The sequence below is a fragment of the Apteryx rowi genome, unplaced genomic scaffold (assembly GCF_003343035.1).
Source record: "Apteryx rowi isolate R43461 unplaced genomic scaffold, aptRow1 scaffold_193, whole genome shotgun sequence".
In the NCBI taxonomy this organism is placed as follows: domain Eukaryota; kingdom Metazoa; phylum Chordata; class Aves; order Apterygiformes; family Apterygidae; genus Apteryx; species Apteryx rowi.
The window spans coordinates 1,000,587-1,021,803 of NW_020448230.1; the positions used below are offsets into that span (position 1 = coordinate 1,000,587).

General features: G+C 39.5%; 2 protein-coding genes and 1 non-coding gene across 8 annotated transcripts in view; all 3 read right to left on the reverse strand.

Annotated features, from left to right (window-relative positions):
* The window catches only part of TOMM20 (translocase of outer mitochondrial membrane 20), a 63,221-nt gene extending 54,331 nt beyond the window's left edge, over window positions 1-8,890 (reverse strand). For 4 of the 5 annotated variants that reach the window (XR_003253001.1, XR_003253002.1, XR_003253003.1 and 1 more), the window contains exons 1-5: window positions 8,636-8,890; window positions 3,526-3,572; window positions 2,729-2,810; window positions 2,300-2,442; window positions 1,188-1,193 (exon numbers count right to left, since the gene is read on the reverse strand). Coding sequence is in view for 2 of the 5 variants with exons in the window: in XM_026062794.1 (XP_025918579.1) it covers window positions 1,188-1,193; window positions 2,300-2,442; window positions 2,729-2,810; window positions 3,526-3,572; window positions 8,636-8,759 (402 nt within the window). In the remaining 3 variants the exon portion in view is untranslated. Of the gene's footprint in view, window positions 1-778; window positions 1,194-2,299; window positions 2,443-2,728; window positions 2,811-3,525; window positions 3,573-8,635 lie in introns of those variants that run through there. The other variant, XM_026062795.1, reaches the window with a different exon arrangement.
* Window positions 7,746-7,880, reverse strand: LOC112964564. Its single transcript, XR_003253006.1, has one exon. It is a non-coding gene; the product is annotated as a small nucleolar RNA SNORA14 (small nucleolar RNA).
* Window positions 8,891-10,120: 1,230 nt separating the features above from the next.
* Window positions 10,121-19,515, reverse strand: RBM34 (RNA binding motif protein 34). Of its 2 annotated transcripts, XM_026062792.1 has the most exons (11): window positions 19,423-19,515; window positions 19,154-19,283; window positions 17,530-17,672; window positions 16,234-16,456; window positions 15,517-15,576; window positions 14,900-14,943; window positions 14,320-14,403; window positions 14,014-14,077; window positions 13,880-13,922; window positions 12,146-12,264; window positions 10,121-11,416 (listed from the first exon to the last, which is right to left on the reverse strand). In XM_026062792.1, the coding sequence occupies exons 1-11, from the start codon at window positions 19,476-19,478 to the stop codon at window positions 11,144-11,146; spliced, it is 1,239 nt and encodes a 412-aa protein (XP_025918577.1). In that variant the 5' UTR covers window positions 19,479-19,515; the 3' UTR covers window positions 10,121-11,143. The 2 variants fall into 2 exon arrangements, with proteins under 2 accessions (XP_025918577.1, XP_025918578.1); XM_026062793.1 differs by lacking the exon at window positions 15,517-15,576.
* Window positions 19,516-21,217: the final 1,702 nt, after the last annotated feature.

Sequence of the window (21,217 nt, forward strand, 5' to 3'; positions counted from 1 at the left end):
AAAACCAGAAAACAATAGAAGCCAGTCTGCTTTAATTTGGGAAACTCAGGACATCCTAGCCATGGAAAGCTTGCTTTTAAAGAATGCTTCTTCCACAAGAAACATGAGTTGCTATGTTACTTGCCTCCTTTTCACTGGCAAAGGAAAACTTATCTAAATTCAAGTTTACAGTATCACTCTGTACTGAAATTTTGACACCTTTCTAAATCTATTATCTTTAGCAAGCTTAGCCTGGGGATATCATTATCTTACCTTTGTTACTTGCATCAGCACAGAAATTTTTAAGGCAAACGCCAAAATTGTTAACAACTGTCTTCTATGGCTTTGAAGACTAGAAACCAAAATGTTACCTACCTTACACAAAAGGTTTCAAACTTCATGAAAAAACCCTGCACTTTTAAAATCTGTCCAAGGTTCTATCCCAAGCACCTTTATTTCAAAAATATCTGCATTAATAGAGCTTTCAGGTTTGACAGATATGGTTTTGACTTGCATCACTACAGATGTCATTGTTCCTGACAGAAATAGATTTGTCATTCTCTCTGCAGCCAGTCACCTATCACCATTCTGTTTTGCATCTTTTTAGAGTGAACAGTTACTGTTTAAATGATCATGTCTGTTTTGTCAGAAAATTACACAAGGTTTTAAACTTAATTATTAAAAGCGCTGGAAGACCAGCCATAACATTAAAAATAAATTTTAATGTTAATTCATTTTTAGATTGTTTGCTCTGACACCCAAAGGTTTGGAAATTTAAAGTAGTACTATAGGGACACACAAGTGCGGATAAATCTTTATTGCCATAACTTTGTTTTTTCAAAAATGAGCATTGGGTTTTTAATAGGTCGTAGTTTTATGTCTTTATATGTACAACATTACAACTGCATATTTTAATAATAATGAAGTTAGTGATACTTTGATAACTCAACACAGTGTATTTATAAAATGAATTCTTATCAAAATACACTTTTCACTGGGATAATAAATAAAATCCTGCGAAACCCACCTACACAAAGTTAATTTTAACTCTGGTAGAACCCAGTGTGGTACACAGTCCATTTAACTACTATGTTTGCCCCTTTATCCCCCCTACTGATGCTCATCTTCTGGGGTAAGAAAACACTTTTTCCCCCTGTTGTGGTGTGACCTCATTCAACATCATCTTCAGCCAAGCACTGTGCACTTACAATTCTCTGTAAGAAGGAGAAAAACTCATTCACAATTACATAAAATTGACAGTAGGCAACTGATTATCAAGCAATGTAATTTTACACTGAACATCAAGCAGTGCAATTACTGAATTAACTCTGATTAAAGTGTTAAAAATTGTAATCTATTTGACATTAATTTTTTGAAGCCAGTTCTGCAAAAACTATATACTGTGCAATATCTAACAAAGTCAAAGTCAGATAAATAATATCCTGACAGCCTTAAGCAATGACCTCTGTGTTGTTTTTGGCACAGTTCTCCAATGAGACATTTTTGCTCCATTGCTTCCCCAGACCATTACCTCTTGTGTATCTGGTGCTTTTCAGTGTTTTTACTCACTAAACGGACCATAAACTGAAATGTAACCAAGTCTGAGCTGTAAAGAGAGAGCTGACTGACACATAGTACTGAGTCTCTGCTCTTTGTAAGGTAACACCATTAGGGCACAGCCTTACAGTTCCAAGAAAGTAAAACTTTTATTTAGGGCAGACTCACCTGTTAGCACATTACCAAATTACCTGCACTGCGCTCAGTGTAAAAAGGAAAGTCATTTTATACAGAGCTACCAGCACTTTTATTATCAGGAAACCCCCCAAGCTTACAAAACAGTGATGTGCTCTGCTGTTAGTTAACACTGTGTTTACAGCTAGCCCAGAAGCACTAGGCTAGCAAAAGCAACAGACTAATTCTGATGGAGTTTTGTAACACTACAGATACCTAATCATAAAAATAAAAATCAAGACCCAATACAAGAAAGTTATCCCTGTTCTGACTGGCAGCTTGCATCTGGGAAACAGTGGACCTGTTTACAGGCATCAGAGCTGGAATCAAATGACTCTACTTTAGAAGGGCTTAGAAATACCCAAGCATGAGAGAAATCTTGTATTTCTGTTGTACACTGTTTGCTATTAAAACTGCATGGTATTTTTCATATCATTTTTTAAAAGTTTCAGGTGAAAAAAAACCTCTTTTAATCTAAGTGAACACTGCCTTATTACAAAAACTAGTAGAATACTCAAGACTGATGTAGCAGATAGCACAAAGAGTTCAATTACTTTCAAACCTCAACAACAGGGGAAGTTTCACATACCTGGCTTATTGTAGGGAGCTTAGTTAGAAGCATTTGAAACACTGGCGGAGGAAGAGTCTGCTGTAGAACTTGCAATAGCTGCTGCGGCTGTCCACACACAGCAATAGCATTGGTCAAATGATCAACGCCTTTCTCATATTCACCTGTATGACAAAAGGTAATATTTTGAAATCAAATTTCTTATGTAGCTTGAAGTATTTACATAAGGCATCCATCAATAACGGATTAAAATACTGAGAATCAATCCACACATTTCATCACTCCTCCCCTGTTGAATCTTCTGGATGGAGAAGCTTAAAAAACAAGTAACTGAATTTTCTCAGGCAAATTTAACTCCCAAAAACATCTTAGCACTCAGAAATTGTCTCCTAGCAAAAGTGAAGAATAACTATTTTACCACTTACCCTTTAAAAAGAATTATGCAATTACCTTGAGCTAGTAGTTCCTCTCCAAGCTGAATCTCCTCAAGAAAAAACTTCTGAACTGCTTCAGCATCTTTCAGATCAGGCAGCTATACACACACACAAAAAATCTTAAATAGGCCCGTAAACATTGGTTAAGAAACAAGTTAGCAGAAAACATCCTCAACTTAAACCAAAAACACACGGCTATATATTTGCACTGAAACTGGCCAAAAAAAAAAAATTTTTTTTAAGTATCATCACTAAACTAAATATACACGTTTTTGAAAATCAGACTCAAGTCAAACCATTGCATCACACATCTGTACAGAGATGGAGTTTGAAATTTAATTAAGCTGTAGCAAATGTAAATTCAACGGTGTGTTATGTTTATCACATCTGTATTTCTTGTGTTTGGTTCAGAGAGATTTAGACCCTCTTACATGATCCATTGGTGGTATGGAAAAACATCAGCAAATCAAATACTTCTAGCAAAAAATTCTTAAGTTCAGTCACAGATGTATCCCTCTAATGATTTTTAAATCTGAAAAGTCCTTATGGACAACTACAAAGAGGAAAACACCAGTAAGTCACATCAGAAATGCCATACTTTCTAGTACAAGGCCTTCATCTGACATGAAGAAGGAACAATCCTTTCATATGGTTATTTGTGAAAGCTAAAAATAAGGACTGCATATTTGCAGAAGGGCTTGTAATGCTGGAAGCAACAACAGAGGACTTGGCCTTTAAATAAATCTCTCAAATAATCCTGGTACAAATGCGACACCTTTAAAAACAGCATTGCATTACTGAAGACAGCATTACCTTGGAAAGCCCGGCTCTCTCTTTGGCAAGCTTCTGTTTCTTCCTTCCTGTAAGGATAAAAGCATTGTATGTTTTTAATCTGCAATTCTGCAATTAAAAAACAGTCTTTAGATTTCAGTTCAAAAATGTGAACAAGTCAGAGTTATTTTCAGAATAAGAAACGGGTAATATATCCTAAATATTGAGGACTGAGCACAAGATTGCAACCCACTCTCTGCAGGAGAATACCATTCAGAGGTCTAATGAGGGCTGGCAGTGGCATATTGACTCAAACTGGCAATTCTCCTGCTGGCTATGGTAAATACCAACTGTGCAGAGCCTGAAGTGTATCATACTTTCATGCACTACAGAGGCGAGTAGAAGGAAGAGAACCAGAGCAAGTAGCAGAGGATCTCTTTACACTCATTTCTAACAATGATAAGCAACACTATAAGGCTATATAACCTTGAGCCACAATCATTTCGAAATACATGGTGTACGACCAGCAGAAAATTTAGCAGGTCACAGTGCATCAAGCATACTTTTCCAGCTGCTTTATAATAAAGCCTTGGGAACTAGTTAAATAGGTGCAGTCTCCCATCATACTACAGCAAAAGCAATGTTAGATCACACATTTTTGAAATAAAATACCAGAGGAAAACAAAATAGTAAAGAAGGGAACAAATATTTACAGATTTAGTCATCCAACACAGAGACATAAAGTCTATCTGCAATAGAAAGTTGTACCACTTCAGCAATATCAGTGTAATTAAAATGATATAAAGCTCTGCTTTAATGCCATTAGGGAGGTATAAACATATTTTATAGTAGCACAGTTATTCATACATGAAAAAATAATTATTCCACTATAATTGTAGTAATACTAATGATTTTCTTAGAATAATCATTTTTGTAAGTCATCAGCTCACCAACTGAAATAGTTATACCAAATAACTTTTAAATACAGCCTATGGTTCGATAACTGTACTCTTATTATTTGTCCTCAAAATCTGCTCAGCAAACATCCATGATGACAAAGAAAAGCTGCCACACAGTCCTGATTTTTCTTCTGAGGCAATTTTACCAGCTGGAAATACTTCCAAATAACATAACTAGCAATTTTAATGAAAACAAGTTAAGAATTGGAGATTGTCCACATGATGAAGACATTCAAGAATACCTCCTTCTAGCTGTGATATCYACAAATTTCACATGTTAGAGTAAGATCAAGTGTTCTTATATAAAAAGGAGTTCACACTGTAACTACGTGATCACCTTTTTATCTTCTATGAGACCTTAATAATCTTTAATGCCTGGATTTCTACAACTTATTGACTTGTGTGCAATATTTTGCAACATCATACACAGAAAAAAAATCATATATCATATAGAACTGTAGCTCAGTATAATTTTAGCATTTTGGTTATTTTCAGTATTGAAGACCAATTCATTTTCTGTAAGTTGGTGCTTTYGATCAGCCCAGCTCAAGTTTTCTGAAGCTTTAATTTGCACAAAACCTTAAACTGCACTACTATGCAAGCCTATTYCCACCATACATTAGATCTTAAAGATGAAATAAAAATGAAAACAAAAAAATCTATCTGAATCAAAAATAAGCCACACTGCAGCTGCATTGCATTCAGTGAAAATGTCAATGAAAAGTACAAAGTGTTACAGCTTAACATTTGCACATCAGTCTCAAGAGAAAGTTGTGCTTTCTTGGCATGTACTATGACATCTTCTAAAACTTTACACCACCATTCTAGGCACTCCGAGATTAATAAAGATAATAATAATAATAATAATAATAATAATAATAAAAGGGACATATGCAGGTAACCACAGCCTTTTAACAAAAGCTTTTGACCACTGATCACATACGGATGAAATCATACATTTTAGTCTAAGCCTGATGAAGGAATGCAAAGTAACACAGATTTTAAAACTGAACATTGATCTAGAGAATCTTTCAAGGCTGACTACAACCCAAATTTTCTTCTCTTTTTTAAATGGTATTTTTACAGATCTCTTTGTAAAATCACTAACTAAAACAATTACAAAAAAACACAATAGCTCTAACGGACATTCAGGAATTCCTCCCATACTGGTTTGTAGCACTAAATTTAAAATGTTTTTGGAACAGCCAAGAATTATGCTTAAAACACAACAGCAAAAAGTGATGGCTTTTGAAAACAAAAAATAGTTTTCCCTCCAGGATCTGCAAGAAAATAAAAAACTTCTATCTTTTCTAAAGACATCATCAACTAAAGAAAGGGGAGGAAGTGAACAAAAGTAACCTTTCATAGAAGAAATGTTGGTTAATACCGAAACCTGCACGCACCCACCCAAAACAGACAGCTAAACTGCAGCTCTCAAACTGCACTTGACTTGCAGGTTTTTCAGGCACAGCTCTCACTGGTGGGGAAGAAGCTTCAAACATGAACTGACATTGGTTGCAAAAGTCCTTGGATGCCCCAGCAGCTTCACACCCAATCCCACAAAGGGGCAGAACAACCAAAAAGCCATCTGCATCTTCTCCAGCTGTGAAGCCCACCCAATGCTCTCCTCTTACTCAGCTGTCCAAAGCATGCAGAATGTGCTTTGAAGTCAAGTAAACAGTTCGACATTTTGGCTATCCCTGAATGAAGAGACCACAGTGCCTATACTTGCATACAGAACAGTTCTGTTATATACGTTCAAGAACAAAAATATTAAATACAGATAAAATCTAGTCATCTTAAAATAGAGCTTTTGAGACTAAGCAGCTTTGTTATCTTTTGGTTCCGAGATTAAATAACGGGTAAGTACCAATGCTAGGAACATCAAAAGACTCAAAGAACACCAAACCTGCTAAATAAATAAGACAAAGACATCCAGAAAAATCAAAGCCCAGAACTTTTTCCAAGATTCCCAGGAAATAACTTCTATTTCTCCCTGAAACATGAGTCTGGCCAACCCATTTTGACTACCTATCTTTTGCAACTCAAACTGTTGTCCTAGTACAGCCCCCCAAAAGGATGCAAAATATAACTGGGACAGCTAAATGGTATTGGTTTTTCAGTTGTTCAGTCTCTGCTTGACCTCATAAGATGGGCAACACATTGACATGTAAGATCCACTGCTATTCACAAATTTTGGTTGAGTTGCATCATCACCTTAYCCTAAGAATGTTACTTGCAAAGATCTGCTGTAAAGGTGATGTCTACAAGTCTTTCACAAAACACTCCTCCTATTACCTGATAAACGACGCATCTTCATCTAAGGAATTGCTAGCAGCTCTAGTGCTCAACTAGCTGCTGCATTTGACCCCGTTTTTGACAAATATTTTACAGATGTCATCTGTAAAATATCATCCAACAACAAAAACGCTGTCATAATCAGGTCACTGACACTACTACAGAGGCATCCATACTAAAGAAACAGTGAAAGAATTAACAAAAAACAAACAAAAAAAACCTTTGTCTTATCTAAAGCTTTACAATTAAAAGCAGCCCAATATATCATGTCCAATGATTGTAAGTCTACAGTGATGTCTTCAAAAGAACAATGATTACCCCCTATAAAACCACAATGGATTTTTCCACTTTGTAAAGAAAATGTAATGGTTAATCCCAGTGAGTTGCGCTGCAGGGTTTGTAGTGCAAGTCTAAAGTCTGATTGAAAGATTACTTGGTAGAAACTCAGATAATGAAAATAACAGGATGTAAAAATTATTTTCAGTTTTTCTACAAGAAAATCTTATGTAATCAATCCAATATTTTCCCTACCAAAGACTCTTCCTATAATCAGCAACATCATAATAAAAACATTGATGATTAAATTGCCAAGATCAAGTTTTCTTGCGCAAAACAAAATGTGCCAGTTTATTAAAAATTGTCACTGAACGACTTGCACTGCAGGGTAAAAATACTTAGAAGACACACACAAAATATGTTTCTGTAATCCTACATATAAAAGCAATGGATTGAAAATGCAGCATTTGAAGGACATAATTTGCTGCGGAACAGCTTATAGAAAATGGAAAGAATATGCTGGTAGAGTCAAAACTGGTCATTCTCAAATTCAATCTATGAAGACAGAATCAAAATGTTTAAGCTATATTTTAACACCATCACTCATTTTCAAGACATCAGTTATTAACTCTTCCATCGGTCAAGTTACTGATCTCTTAATGTTTACTTGCCATGAAAGTTTATCTTAGCTAGATTTAAAGCCTCCATCAATTATTGAAACATTTAAACTAATGTTGAAGATGTGAAATAATGAAGAGCCATGGGAGAAGAGCTCAACATTTTGGATAAATCAACAGTTTTCTCTAGCATTCATTCTTATCCTGGAAACTAACAACAAAGCTGCCAGGAGGGTTAAGAATGCAGCAGATAAAATGCTTGAGTGCTGCTATTTTCCCTCACCCTACCACAGCAACAACTTCACAGTAACAGATTACTTCGTTTTATCTGATTGTCTTCCAAAAGCAAAAAGCAAATGTCGTCATGTAAAATACAGTGGTGATATATCTGGCTGACTGTGTAGGACAACAAGATTTTAGAAAGGGAGATTAATTATTTCCAAGCAACGCTTCAAATGTGTAAACCTAAAGTTATCTAATACTTAGACCAATTGCAGAAAACACGATCAGACGGAAAGAGCCGKACCCTGATTTAGAGAAAGAGATCGTGAGAGGCAACAAAAAGCAGGGCCCGGGAGACTTTCTCGCGCAGACGAACCACGACGATTCCAGGCCCGCAGGGCCCGGCCCGGCCCCGCCGCAGCCTCCCGGCCCGCTCCGCTCCGCCCCGCGGGGTCGCTCCCGCGCACGGCCCGCGCGGCGCCGCGGGCTCAGACCGAGGGTGGGCAGGCGCCAGGGGCTAAAGGCCGCTCCCAGCAGCTTCCCGGGCGCCGACACGGCGGCGGGGGGGGGAGGGGGGTCGACCACCCCGGCGGGGGCCGGGCGGGGGCGGCGGCACAGCGCCCCGGCCAGCTCCGGGGGCGGGAGGGCGCTGCGGAGGCCCCACGGGCCGCCCTGTCGAGCCCCGCGCCGGGCCGGGCCGGTCGTTGAGGGCCGGGCGCGCGCGGGGGCCGTTAGGGACGGGCCGCGGCGGAGGGAGGGGGGGGGGACCGGGACACTCACGCTCCCGAAGCCGGTTCTTGAAATTGGGGTCGCTCCGCCTCTTGCGGTCGAAGTAGATGCAGTAGCCGATGAAAAGGGCCCCGCAGAGGCCCGCGGCGATAGCGCTGGTCTTGCCCACCATCATCCTGCCCGGCGCCGAGAGCGGCAGGTCCGGTCGCGCCGCGTCCCCGCCGCGCTCTCCGCACGGCCGGGSGCCGAGTTCACAGGCACCTTGGGACGAGCGGCGCGCGAGGAAGGACCCCGCCTCGCTTCCGGCTGGCGTCATCAGGCAGCGACCGGCGAGGACGCCCGCCCCAGTGCCTGCAAAGAAGGGAACGGCGCCCCCTCCGCGGCGCATGCGCGGGCGCTACGGCGGGAGTCCCCCCCCCCTCGAGAGCGGCGTCCTGCCGCCGCCATTTTGACRCCGCCCACTGCAGCTACAGCCTCGGGGCGCCCGAGGGCCGGGCTCCGCGGAGCCGTCCCGCCGCCACCGGCCCCGGCCGCCCGCCGCCGCCCCCTTACCCTCAGGGTACGGGAGCGCTAGGCGAGCCCGAAACAGTTAAAAATAACCTCAAGTTTCCAAAAAATCTGTAACTTCCAAGACAACTATTAAACCAAAAGGAAAACAATCCCACACTATGTTTTCCATTGAAGTAAGTCGAATAAACTTAGGGTTAAAACAAACCGAACAATAAAGGTGACAATGCCTGAATACAGGGCACACATGGAAATGATATCCAATGCTATTTGCATCGCGCTGTAGCACAGCTTCATTGCTGATCTTTCGCCTTTAGCCCTGCTGACCCTAAAACTTGGGGAAAAGCATTTACAGTAACCTGATTTAAGAGAGATTTTTCTGCTGCAAGGTCAAGAAAAATGAACGGGAATATAAGTGTAAATGCCTTTTTCCCAGTAGTATTTGTAGTAGTCACTATGTCAGCACATCACTGAACTCAGCACTACCTTAAGACCGGTCTTATATAGATTTTAACTGTTAAACTTCAGTTTATAGGTAATGAGTTGCCTAACTTCACACACTTATTCTGACATGAGTCATTTTTTTCAGATTGACTTAAAATGGTTTTGTTTAGTTCACTATACCAGATTGAGAGGGGGCTTTTCACAGCCCAGATATTTAAATTTACAGCAGTTCAAATTTACTATTTAAATATATACTTCAGATCAATTTTCTCTTCTTCCCCCGGCCCCATAATTCCAGTAAAGATATAGCTCGAGATGGACCCTGGCCCAGGAGGATTCATAAGCAAGGCATTTTAGAAGTCAGATATGGCCATACAATGTATTGGAAGTATTAACAAGAGAACATGCTTAAAAGTTAAAGATGATGCAAACTTAAATTTCTAGAAATGTCAGAACAAAGCCTTAGAGCTTTAAGAGAAAAAAAAATCATAAATTGGCCTCTTGTAACTATTTTCTGTAACATTAACAGTTTAGCTCAGTATAAAATCCCCAATGGTGGGACTTCCAACACTACATTGTAGAAAGTCAGATACAATATAAACATTTTTATTAAAGGTTGTTCCATGTCTTTTATTTTGTTGCTACTCGGGTACAGGTTAATTGAGGGAAAGCTGTGACCCTTCTGTTAATCCCATCTAATTTAGTTGCATGTTACCGGTCCAGCCCTGAGTGTTTGTGCAGTTAGCTAATTCCCCCATCTCACAAAGATGGGCCAGATCTGGTCCACAGAACCTCCCAAATAAGTAGTAAAAAGTGCCCCCAGACCTGTCAACAATATCTCTTATGATATGAAACAGCTGACAGCTCACATTTCAGATAGCAGGCATTAGCAAAGGTTTAACAAGGTCAGGGTTGATTTATACTGCAGAGGGACAGAACCTGAGTTAGATTACACTAGCACTTGAAGCATGGATATTAATTCCTTAAAGTTCTTTCTTAATTCCCAGTGACTGGTCTGTTACAGAAATGCAATCAGATATTAAAAGCACATTATGTGTAACTGAGTAAAACCAGTTCTGTTATTCTAAATTTCCAACTACGAAAAGAAATACAACTCACAGCAGGACAACTGGTAAGAAAAATACTAAATGAGGAATTCACTTTTTAAACATAGTTACAAAGGGATAACCAGATAATATACATTAGACTTCTATTTTCAATACACTTAGTAACTTTGTATTTTCTACTTGTAAATAGAAAATTTCTTTTTATGCCTTTTTGCAGTGCAAAATTAATCTCATTTATATTAGGATTATTTCAGTATTAATTTTAAGTAATTCTACACAAACAACCCCAAAGGAAAGAATCATATTAACCTCTGCTGTGAGACACCAGATGGAAATGTATTTCTGGAACACAGTATTAAAATCATGCAATTTCTATACTATGATTGGGATATGGATTCATACCTTGTAAGGGTTGTACTGCTTTCTGAGAGAAACAACCAGCCAAAGAAAAACCCCAAAGACGACAGCCAGGGTGAATACTAAGGATGATTACAACTGCACTAGCAAGCAAAATTTATGACAGAACACTCCTGTCAAAAGACTATTTGGTTTTCCCAATTTTCTTTTTAGTAATACTTTTTAGTCTCTTTGCTTTAGTGCTCTTTTTTAGTGGAGTTGCTTTTTCCCCAACAAATGAATCATTCGAGTATCTTTTGGTTTTTAATGTGGTATCAACTCTATCCTTAGGACCACGAGACTGAATTGGATTTTGCTGCTGTGCTTTCCCCTTCTCAACACAGCGCTTCACTCGCAGCTTTCTTCCCATTAGATCAGAGTTGTTGAGTTTCAGAGCAAGATGTACAGCATCCGTATTCTACAAAAGCAGACATTCAGTTTAAAGGTAGCATACTTCCARTTGCTGACTTTCAAATACAATTGTCTCTTCTTCTTTTTTTTTTTTTTTTCTTGTAAGTAGAATTTTACAATAGATCACCCCAGACTGCTTGCTTTATTGAATGATACAACATCTCTGCTGGGCTCAGAAACATGAGCAAACCTATATAGTTCACACCTCAGGCATTTTGACGCACAGATACTTGAAAATGAGTTCTCAAACAGCCTACACAAGATGTCAGAGAAAGAGGTTGAGAGATGAAGAGAAAAAACATGGGCTGGGGGAATGGTATTGGGCTAAGGAGGATCACCCTGGGAGACTACTGAGAGAAAGCAAGCTTGCACTGAATCTGAAGCAGGGTGAGCTAATAAGATAACTGGTTATTGAAAAGAATTGCACTTATACAGAAATGGGTGAAAATTTCATTTATGCCAAGTGAATTCATCATCTTTTCCTCCTTTAAATCTCCAGTAAAAATTCATTTATTTCACCTCCAACATTTTGCAACTTTTCCTTGTACACAACCTAAAATAGTTTGCTTCATATCTGCTTTCCACAGGACTGGTCTTCCAAGCTACTTATAACATACAAAAAATGCTACTGTTTAGTGCCATATATAAAGGCAAAAAATAAACAGGACATAAAGGCAAATCCCAATGCAGTTCGTGGAAAACTACCGGTGTCCTGAAGCATGCCATTCATACATACCTCAAAGAGAATATAGCCAAAGCCTTTGCCCATGCCAGTCTGTCTGTCTCTCACAATTCGCACTGCTACTACATCTCCACAGTCAGAAAAGTGTTCTCGTACAGCATCATCGCTGATGTCTGCAGGCAAATGCAATAAAACAGATGAATCTTCAATCAGAGAGACAGATTTAGAAGTCTGACCAAAATCTTTTGCCTTACTAAACATTTTATATTTGCCCATTATAGATATACAAACATACGTAGTCATCCAGAAAAATACCAGCAAGTTACCAATGCAGACTTTAGTTCTATTTATTTTGACAGTTACTGATTCTCTAGTTTTGAAGAGCACAATAAAAACAAATCACAGAGGAGAAAGAAGGCACAGACTGAAACAATTTTTTCAAATAATTTATCATTTGAACAGGGCAGAAGTTAAGACTTGTGCTACATTTTTATAGCTCCTTCTTATGCCCAAACCTATTTCTGAGAATTAACACCGATGATAACAAGCTTGAGCTGGCAGTTCTTAAGTCTACGGCTCATCAACTGAAATGTGAATTTTAGCTGAATGGGGGAGAAGGGATTTACAGCTTTTACTCACAGGTGCTATACCTCTATCCTGGTAATGGTCACATGTGTGAGGCTCCTTCACACCTATGCTATCATAAAGACAAGTGTGATGTACCAATACCAAAATATAGGTTATTCTTTTTTCTGTATAGGTATACTTTATACTATGGTAAATTCCTTTACACAGACATAATCATATCTGCACTACTGGGAAGGGCTGAACTTAATAGTACAGGTTTAATTAAAACAATAGGACTTAGATAGGTGACAAGGGTTCAAGCTGCTGCAATCATTTCCAGAGYACTGTCAATGTCTGAACTGTTTCTTCTGCAGGAAGCACAGAACACACAGAACTGGCACAAAATCTACACAACAACAGGTTTAAGAAATGTCACCAAAACCAGATTTGTCACCTATCCAGCTTTTCAGACAGGTCAAGTTTCAGGCTGAAGTCTAAAACCTGTTTATTTGGCATTACTGTCAGCAGTACATGATACAGCTCCGTGTCAGGTCACAGGCACAGGGCATGCATTCATCCTGTATATTTACACATCCACACCACCACAAAGTTGTATGTTCATCCCAAGCAACCTGACTCCATTAACACCCTTCATATGGACCTCACCTGACATTGATCCCTTCATCTATTCTCCACTCTACTCAGAAGAAGTTGAATGTTCATTAAGCACTGACTTGAACTATACAGTAGGAAGCGCTTCCACGCAGTAACAACCAATTGCCAGTAAGTGCCTGTACAGAGTTGCTTGCTCTGTGGCTCACAGACAGCATTAAAATCAGAAGCTGCCATTGTGTATCACTTGGAAGTGGTTCACACGTAAGTAGTAGTATATGTTTGACAGTTTAGGGAATCTATGGCCTAAGCAGTTTAGTCATATTTATTTTAAAAATTACCAAGTAAAAACAAGAACTAAAGAAGTGCTTGTATTTTCTAGCAATAATAACACAAGAAAACAATTCACCTGCAGAATTTGCCAGAAACTTACAACTTCTTCAGGTGTTTCAGTTAAAAATTAGATGAGCTATTTTAAAATTAAATTCCAGCAAAAATATGTTTAGCTACCTAAACATGCCCCATAAATAACAGATTAAAATATCCTAATGTCAACATATTCAACAAAAGTGAAATAATGGCGCATATGACAATCCATTTTAGACTCACCATATGAGAGATTTCCCAAGAATATAGACCGTTTATTGTCATGCTAAACAAAACAAAGAAGAAATAAAAGACAGTAAGTTATTTGTTACAGCAAAAAACAGAAAAGTCTTTTTCAAGTCACATATATTACTTACTGAACTGTTTTTTGATGCAAGGTCAACTCTGATGTGAAATCCACTAGCAATTTGTGTTCCATTTCTTTTGTAGCCAAAAGAAAAAGAAAGATTTAAAAAAGAAAACAGAATAATCCAATGAATAAGTAGTACTTAATTTACAAAGTCACTGTGTAGCGTTATTCCATAAGCAAATTCACTTTTAAGTTCAAAGAAATGTTTTTATTCTGATTCAAGCAAAAGAGAGGAGGCAGTTTAAATTTATCTTTTAACCCCTTTGTAAATCCACCTGTTCAGCAGAGGATAAGGAACAAAACTGAAACTTACTTTTTTAGAGCCTTAATGGCATCACATTCTTCCTTAAAAACAACATAAGCATTGATGTACTTCATGTTAGGGTGTATCTTACGCCTGAAAGAGAGGGAAAAGATGCATATTGTTTAAATAATTCTCAGACAAAGCATGCACAGTACACGCACATTTCTTGTTAAACACATTTACGTCTCCTCTGTTTCACACACAGTAACCACTTCCCTTAAAGGTAGAATTAGCCTCTCATGTCCAACAGAGTTCCACTGCACATCTTCAACAGTCTGTATATGCACCCTGATTAAGTTTCCTCAGCTCATAAATACAACCAAAGGAATTCAAGATTTTTAGCACTTCATCTTTCTCTTTCCTAAAAGGTAAGAAATATAAACTACGTAACTAATTAATTACTACTATAACAGACACACGATTCTTTTTTTCCTGTCATGAAAAAATTTACCTATACACCAAAGATAATTACAAAAGTCAAAGATATGTAAAAGAAAAAAAAATGAACATAGCCAAATGTGTAACAACAAACACTTAAAAATTATTTTTGCTTTGAAAAATAAGCATGAAAGTCACAAGTGGAACTTACTTTATGGCTGCTAACTTTTTGGATAAAGTATCTTCTGCTGGAACCTATAAGATAAACAGAGCTTTAGATAAGTGGCTCTTATGTCCATCTAGCTCAAATATTTGTTCTTGAAGACAAAGAGGCAGTCAAACAAGTACTGTTCCCACTCAAAGTAACATAGCCAATCCACTGAGCAACTGTAAATGGCTATTCCTACAGATAACCTAGGAAGACCTCAAAATTTTATAGGTTACTTTGACTTACTCTGTTACATTTCTTGAGTTCCAAGATGGTTATCTTCAGCTATTTAACACATTATACTTATCTGCAAACAGTTTGTCCTTGCTACTGTAACTTAAAAACAGCTGAATAATACCTTAACTAAAAAAGCAGTAACAAAGGCATTCTCCTCACAGAGGAGATACAACTCTGATGATATTAACTGCTATTATAGGAAGAGTAAAATGTAATGAAAGGAAAGATGTATCTGGCATCTCTGGTAAATTCTCCAAGGCTACAATTCTAAAGGGGGGGGAAAATAAACAACCAAACCTGTTTCTGAACAAATGAAGATAGAAGCTTTATGAATAGTAGACTTTAAGGTCAGAAAATTGATTTTATTAAAGGAAAGAACATACCACAGAACGGAATCGAATGGATTCTATTTGTCCATACTCTTTAAAAAGAGACTTCAGCATCTAAACAGAAGACATTTTAGATATTCAATATATTTTTGCATCCTGGAAGTAAGAATTATTATTGTTGAACTACTTGTAAGATTATTTAAATTATTTTCATTTCACTCATACGAGGTAGGAAGTACTAGCTGACTTTTATGCATCCATGACAATAATTTATAATGTTGAAAGGACTACTAAAACACACAAGCTATTTCTAACGATTTCTGCGTTTCTTAAGGCAGCTTCTTATCCTATTGATTGCTACAACTGAATTCATACACCTTACTATAAAAAAGTATTATAAATTTAAAATATTTTATACAACAATCTAAAGTATTATTTGGATTCAAAATCAGATGCAGATTCTAGCTTTGTACTCCTAGTTCTCATTTAATAAAAGCCTTGTCACTGAAAAAAAAATTAACTAATTATACTGAAGAAAGAGCAACTGCATCCACTGCTGAAAATAGACTACCTCAAAAAAAAAAAGAGAGAAAGAGAGAGAGAGAGAGAGAGATTACTTCAAACAGTTTCTGATAATGAGCATTATTTCCTACTTTTGCAGAAAGCAATTTTATTCACAGATATGTGATTTTTCAGCAGGAGACATCCCCTTAAACAAAGGACTGACATAATTCTTTTCATTCCTTTAGCTGACAGCATCCATTCACATACCTGAGCAGTACAGTTGACAGGTAGATTTCCAACAAACACTGTTCTTCTGTTTTTTATCATTTCCTCAGCTTCATTTTTTTTCTTTTGTTGTTCTACCGTAATACCTGTATCTGAATTAACGACACGTTTGGTGATGGCATGAGAAGTTTGGTTTTTTTGCTTCTCTTTGCTTTGAAACTCTTTTTGCTCCTTCTCTTCATCTGCCTGTTCCAAAGCACTCTCCCTTTTCAGAAAAATATATACAAATTACAATTGATGGGAAAAAGCAGGGCTTTTGAGGTCAAAGAAGTGAAGCTCCAAGATAAATATTTTAATTTATATTTTAAATGAAGATACTCAAGATAAAGTTTTCAAACATTATTTTCCCTATTTATTATGCATTAAACAAACAAATCTGATCATTCCGCAATACAATATGCAAATAGTCCTAGTGACCTTGCAAACATTTTTAGTAGGTAGGTATAGGTAGTAGGTATAATGAAGAAAGAATTCAGAAGTAAATCATATTCTATATTGTCTAGAATTTCAGGGGAAAAAAAGAAAAGCATTTTCATTTTTGTACACTAAAACCAAGGAAAAATTTAATTCTTCCCAACATCCAGGGCTCTTGCAACTGAAAATCCTTTGAGATCCATGAACAATAAACAGATCTGAAGAAGCCTCTGAAATGCTACAAGCATCAGAACAGCAAAGAAATGATAATGTTTCATGGGCACAGAAGATGCAACAACACATAGTGCCAGAAAGAGGACACAGTGTTAGCCTCATCAAGAACTATAATCCAGTGAATACCTTCAGTTCACCCTGCATTTTTAAGAGAACAGGCATTGTTCATTGCAAGCCTCCATGACACAAAATAGTTCTGTGTCACAGCAACGCTAGTAGCCTACAGGCAGGCATGCTAAGGACCGCTAACTCAAGCACCTTGCTCTTACTGGAAGTGCCTCTGCTCCTCTGACTGAGGGTGTCTTTGATAAAGCCAGCTACAGTTGAAATCACCACCTGTACCAGGACAGGAYGCAACATCTAAATCTACATGCCCTCTAGGCAGCTCCTTAACAGGGTTTTCATTATTTCATGGAGCTAGGACCTATCTCTCTCAAGAAGTTGAGATATTTATTCCCTCTTGAGGCAAATTATATGAAGTTACCTATACAACAACAACCATCTTAAAACACAAAGTTAAAGTGAACAGTAGAATAGAACTTTATTGTTTCAGTAATCTCACAGTCTTATGATTAATATAATTGGGATTGTATTTTTTTTTATCTTACCACAAGAGCATCATCTACTCACCTGTTTGCCATTTTTTTCTCTGCTTTCGAAAGTTCCTTCTTTTTGGCCTTCTCCACTCTTACAGGAGGTTCTTGTCTGAGAGATGAGCTGTGATCTTCTGACACTTTCTCTACTTCTTCTGTACGCTTTCTCTTCTTATTTTCCTTTAAAAAATTTAAAAGACATTACCTTGGAAAATAAAATTCCCCAAACATTCTACAATTATTTTATATATTGTAGTTTATTTGGAATGCCGCTGATAGAAGCCACTAAGTCTGCCAGAAGAGATGTTTCCTACACCCAAATCTCTCTGGTCATTGGTGCACCCATCACCCACCGACCCACCCTTGTCACATCATTTCTACTCTTAATGGAATCACCATAATAACAACAGTTTATGAAAAGCAATCAGTGCTAAGTAACTTACATTCCAGAAAGCTATAAAAAGAGCCAATGCATAAAAATGACTACGGTCTTACTGCAAGAGGGCAATATAAACTAACTCTATCCCTGGGAAAATCATCTGTCCTCCTGCTCCTCCCAGTAAGGGCTGTTTATTTATACTTTCATAACATGAAGAAAAATGGCACAGATCAGAACTGCTCATTCAGGATATGTTTTAAACTAGTTTAAAAGGTCTGTTGAACATCCGCGCTACATGAAACAGGTATCCTCAGAACAATCATCTACCATACCAACATGCAAGTTTTCTGAAAGGAACTTATGGCCTTGCTTAGCCATGTCCTCGGTTTCCAAAGTCTGAAAAAGGCACAACAGTTATTTTCAGAATGATACTATTCTCTTCTAAGCATAGTATGATGAGCATGTATTTCTTTTAGGACCATATCCTGCCTCATTTCACATACTGTGGCGATAAGTCAGGACTGATTCACAGAAGGATCGTGGAGAAAACAGTGTTGAGGCCTTTGAGCCCAAGACTTCTTCCAGAGAAGAGAAAAGACTTGCTGTGTTATCCAAAACCCATTGCAAAGCGCTTGACCACAGAGCAATACTTTTTGTCTAACAAATCTGTGATGTAACAAGCATCAAAGGTTTCTGGGCACATAAAGGTTGTGTGTCATGGGTACAGCTGCTGCTTCTGAATGGCTCCATTTGCGTGAACAGATTTCCTTTAAAATTTGCTTAAATTGTAAATAACACACAAAACTAGCAATCGTGTTAAGAGAAGCAGTATACATTGGCATGTTAGTCACCAAAATCAGTTTTAAGGATGCAGTACTCTAATATCATCAAATAAAGTTATCGTTTCCCTTTTGAACAAAAAAAGAATTGCCAACTAYTATTATTTGGTTTTTTTAATACACGAGTAGGAAAACAAAAAAAACCCTACTGCATTGCAAAGACAATAACAAACCACAAAAAGCTATGAAACTTAAACTCTGCTCACAGAAGCTATCTACACACAARAACGGCATCTCTTTCATACCAAATGTCAGAACTTACACAGTCCACAGAAGCGGTGAGCTCGCCTAAGGAATTACTTCGCCACGCTCCCTTTGGGGCTCACGTGTATACACGCACACACTACGAAAGGACGAGCTGGGGATCGCGTTGCTGCCCTTTTCCACTCCTCCGCACCTCCCCTGACCGGCCAGAAGCCCGCCGGCGCGGCAGCGGCACTTACCCTGGGCACAGCCACCAACACCGGCGGCGCCGCGGCCCCGCTGAAGAGCCGCGCGAGCGGCAGCGCCTCCGCCTCGCCGGGGAACAGGCTGTTCACCACCTGCCCGACCACGTACTCCCCGCCCGGGCCCCTGCACGGGAGAACAGCGTCAGCGCAACGGCCGGCGCGGCAACGGCCGGCGCGCCGCAGGGAGGAGGGCGGAGGGGCACGGGGCGCAGCGCGCGCGGGGGGGGAGGGGGGGGGAAGCGGGAGGGCGCGCGCTGACGCACCCCGCCGGCGGCGGCGGCGGGTCTCGCGGAGCGTCGGCCCCTCGGCGCGCCCTCATGCTGGCCCGCGCTGGCGGAGAGAGAGACGGGAGAGGCTGCCGGGATCCGTCACTTCCGGCGCGCTCGCGAGCAGGGCCCGCGCGGGGCGGGGCTTCCCCGGCGTGCGGCCGTTGGGCCGTTAACGGCCTCGCGGCCCCGGGCGCCGCAGTGCCGCCGGTAGTACAGGCTGGCGGCGAGGGGCGGGTCCTCCGTGGCCCGACTGGCCGCCGCTCCCCGCCGCCGGGGCCCGCGGCGCCCTGCCCGCAGCCAGACTAATGGGCGCGGCGTGGCCGGTGTGCGGCAGGGAGTTTGCCCCGTAACGTTACCAGCTTGGTAACGCACGGCTGAAGCTTGCCCTCGTAACGTTTCTGTAACGTACGGCTTCGCGACTGCTCATGAGACTGAAGTATTAATGAGAAATAAGAACACAGTTCATTCGCAGCACTGGATATAAAGTAGGGATGGCAGACTTCAGAGCGGTGGACTTAAAGATTGTGTGTGTCATTTCTGAAAGCGCAAACACAAAATGATCAGTTACAGCTGATTTCCGATATGGAGGCATTTACATTAGCCTGCCACCAGCCAGGAAATTCTTCTGATGGTATTAGCTGATAGAAATAAAACTATAAAGATGATATAATCAAGTTCTATCTTTCATTATAAACTCTCTCCCTTCATCAAAAACTTCACCTAATGCAAAACTTCATTTCCTAGAAATCCCACACCACCATCACAGTAACCAGTTTCATGCGGATATAAGCTTTTCTGAAACAGGATGTTATATTCCAATTCATGTACCTGTTCAACATGTTTTGCTATAGTTTTGATAATCTAAAAACATGCAAAACATTAGCTATGGGAGTTGCACACATTTGGGAAAAAAAATAATTTTTTCATTTATTTTCCTGTCAGGCTGAGCTCCAAGTTTGCTGTGGTGAGCACAGTTTGAGAAGGATACAAAACTTATTCCATAATTACTTTTTTTTTTTTTGTCTTCTCATGCCGCTTCTACCTCAAATAGCTTTATAAGTAACTCAGGATGCCAGAAATTGTTAAAAGAGAAGTGTTGCTTTGGTTTATAAAAAAAGAGTAACATTTTTGCCCCGTGATGCTGTGGAAGTATTTCTTATGGTGTCCATCCTATTTTATGTGAGCATATTTTGGACAAGTTCTCTTTATTGCTGTTATCCAGCCAGCATTCAGGATGACATTTCTGACAAATCAACAACACTTAAAAAGTCGGGCTAGTAGAAGTGTCTGTGCCAAGCTGAGGCTAGGAAAAAACATCATCAGTTTTTATTAGAAATAGCATGAAGTAGCATAAGCTGCCTTTGCTCCACAAACTAAGGCAAAAGAGGCATATTAATGCCACTCAGCAGGGGGCAAGGCAGAAGTTTTCAAGGTAACTCTGGGGCTGACATATTCCTACCAGTGCAGGGTAGGGCACTGGTAAACAAAAACGCTTGCTGATAGCCCAACCATAGCATTGCCACAACAGCCAGTGCTGCACCTCTGAGCTAACTAGCCCCATCTCGCAACAGGGCTCAGTTAGCTTGCATGCAGCATCACCCTGACACAATTACACTGCTCCGTTTCCACAGCCCAGCACAGTCCCAGGCTGAAGCTTTTTTTTTTTTTTTGGGGGGGGGGGGGGGGGGGTGTCTGTGCTGAGCAACAAGCTCAGGCAGCACCGCTGCTGAAAGACCAAGTGAAATTTTATGGAAAAGGGCTTACCAAGATGATTTCATTAAGGTGCATA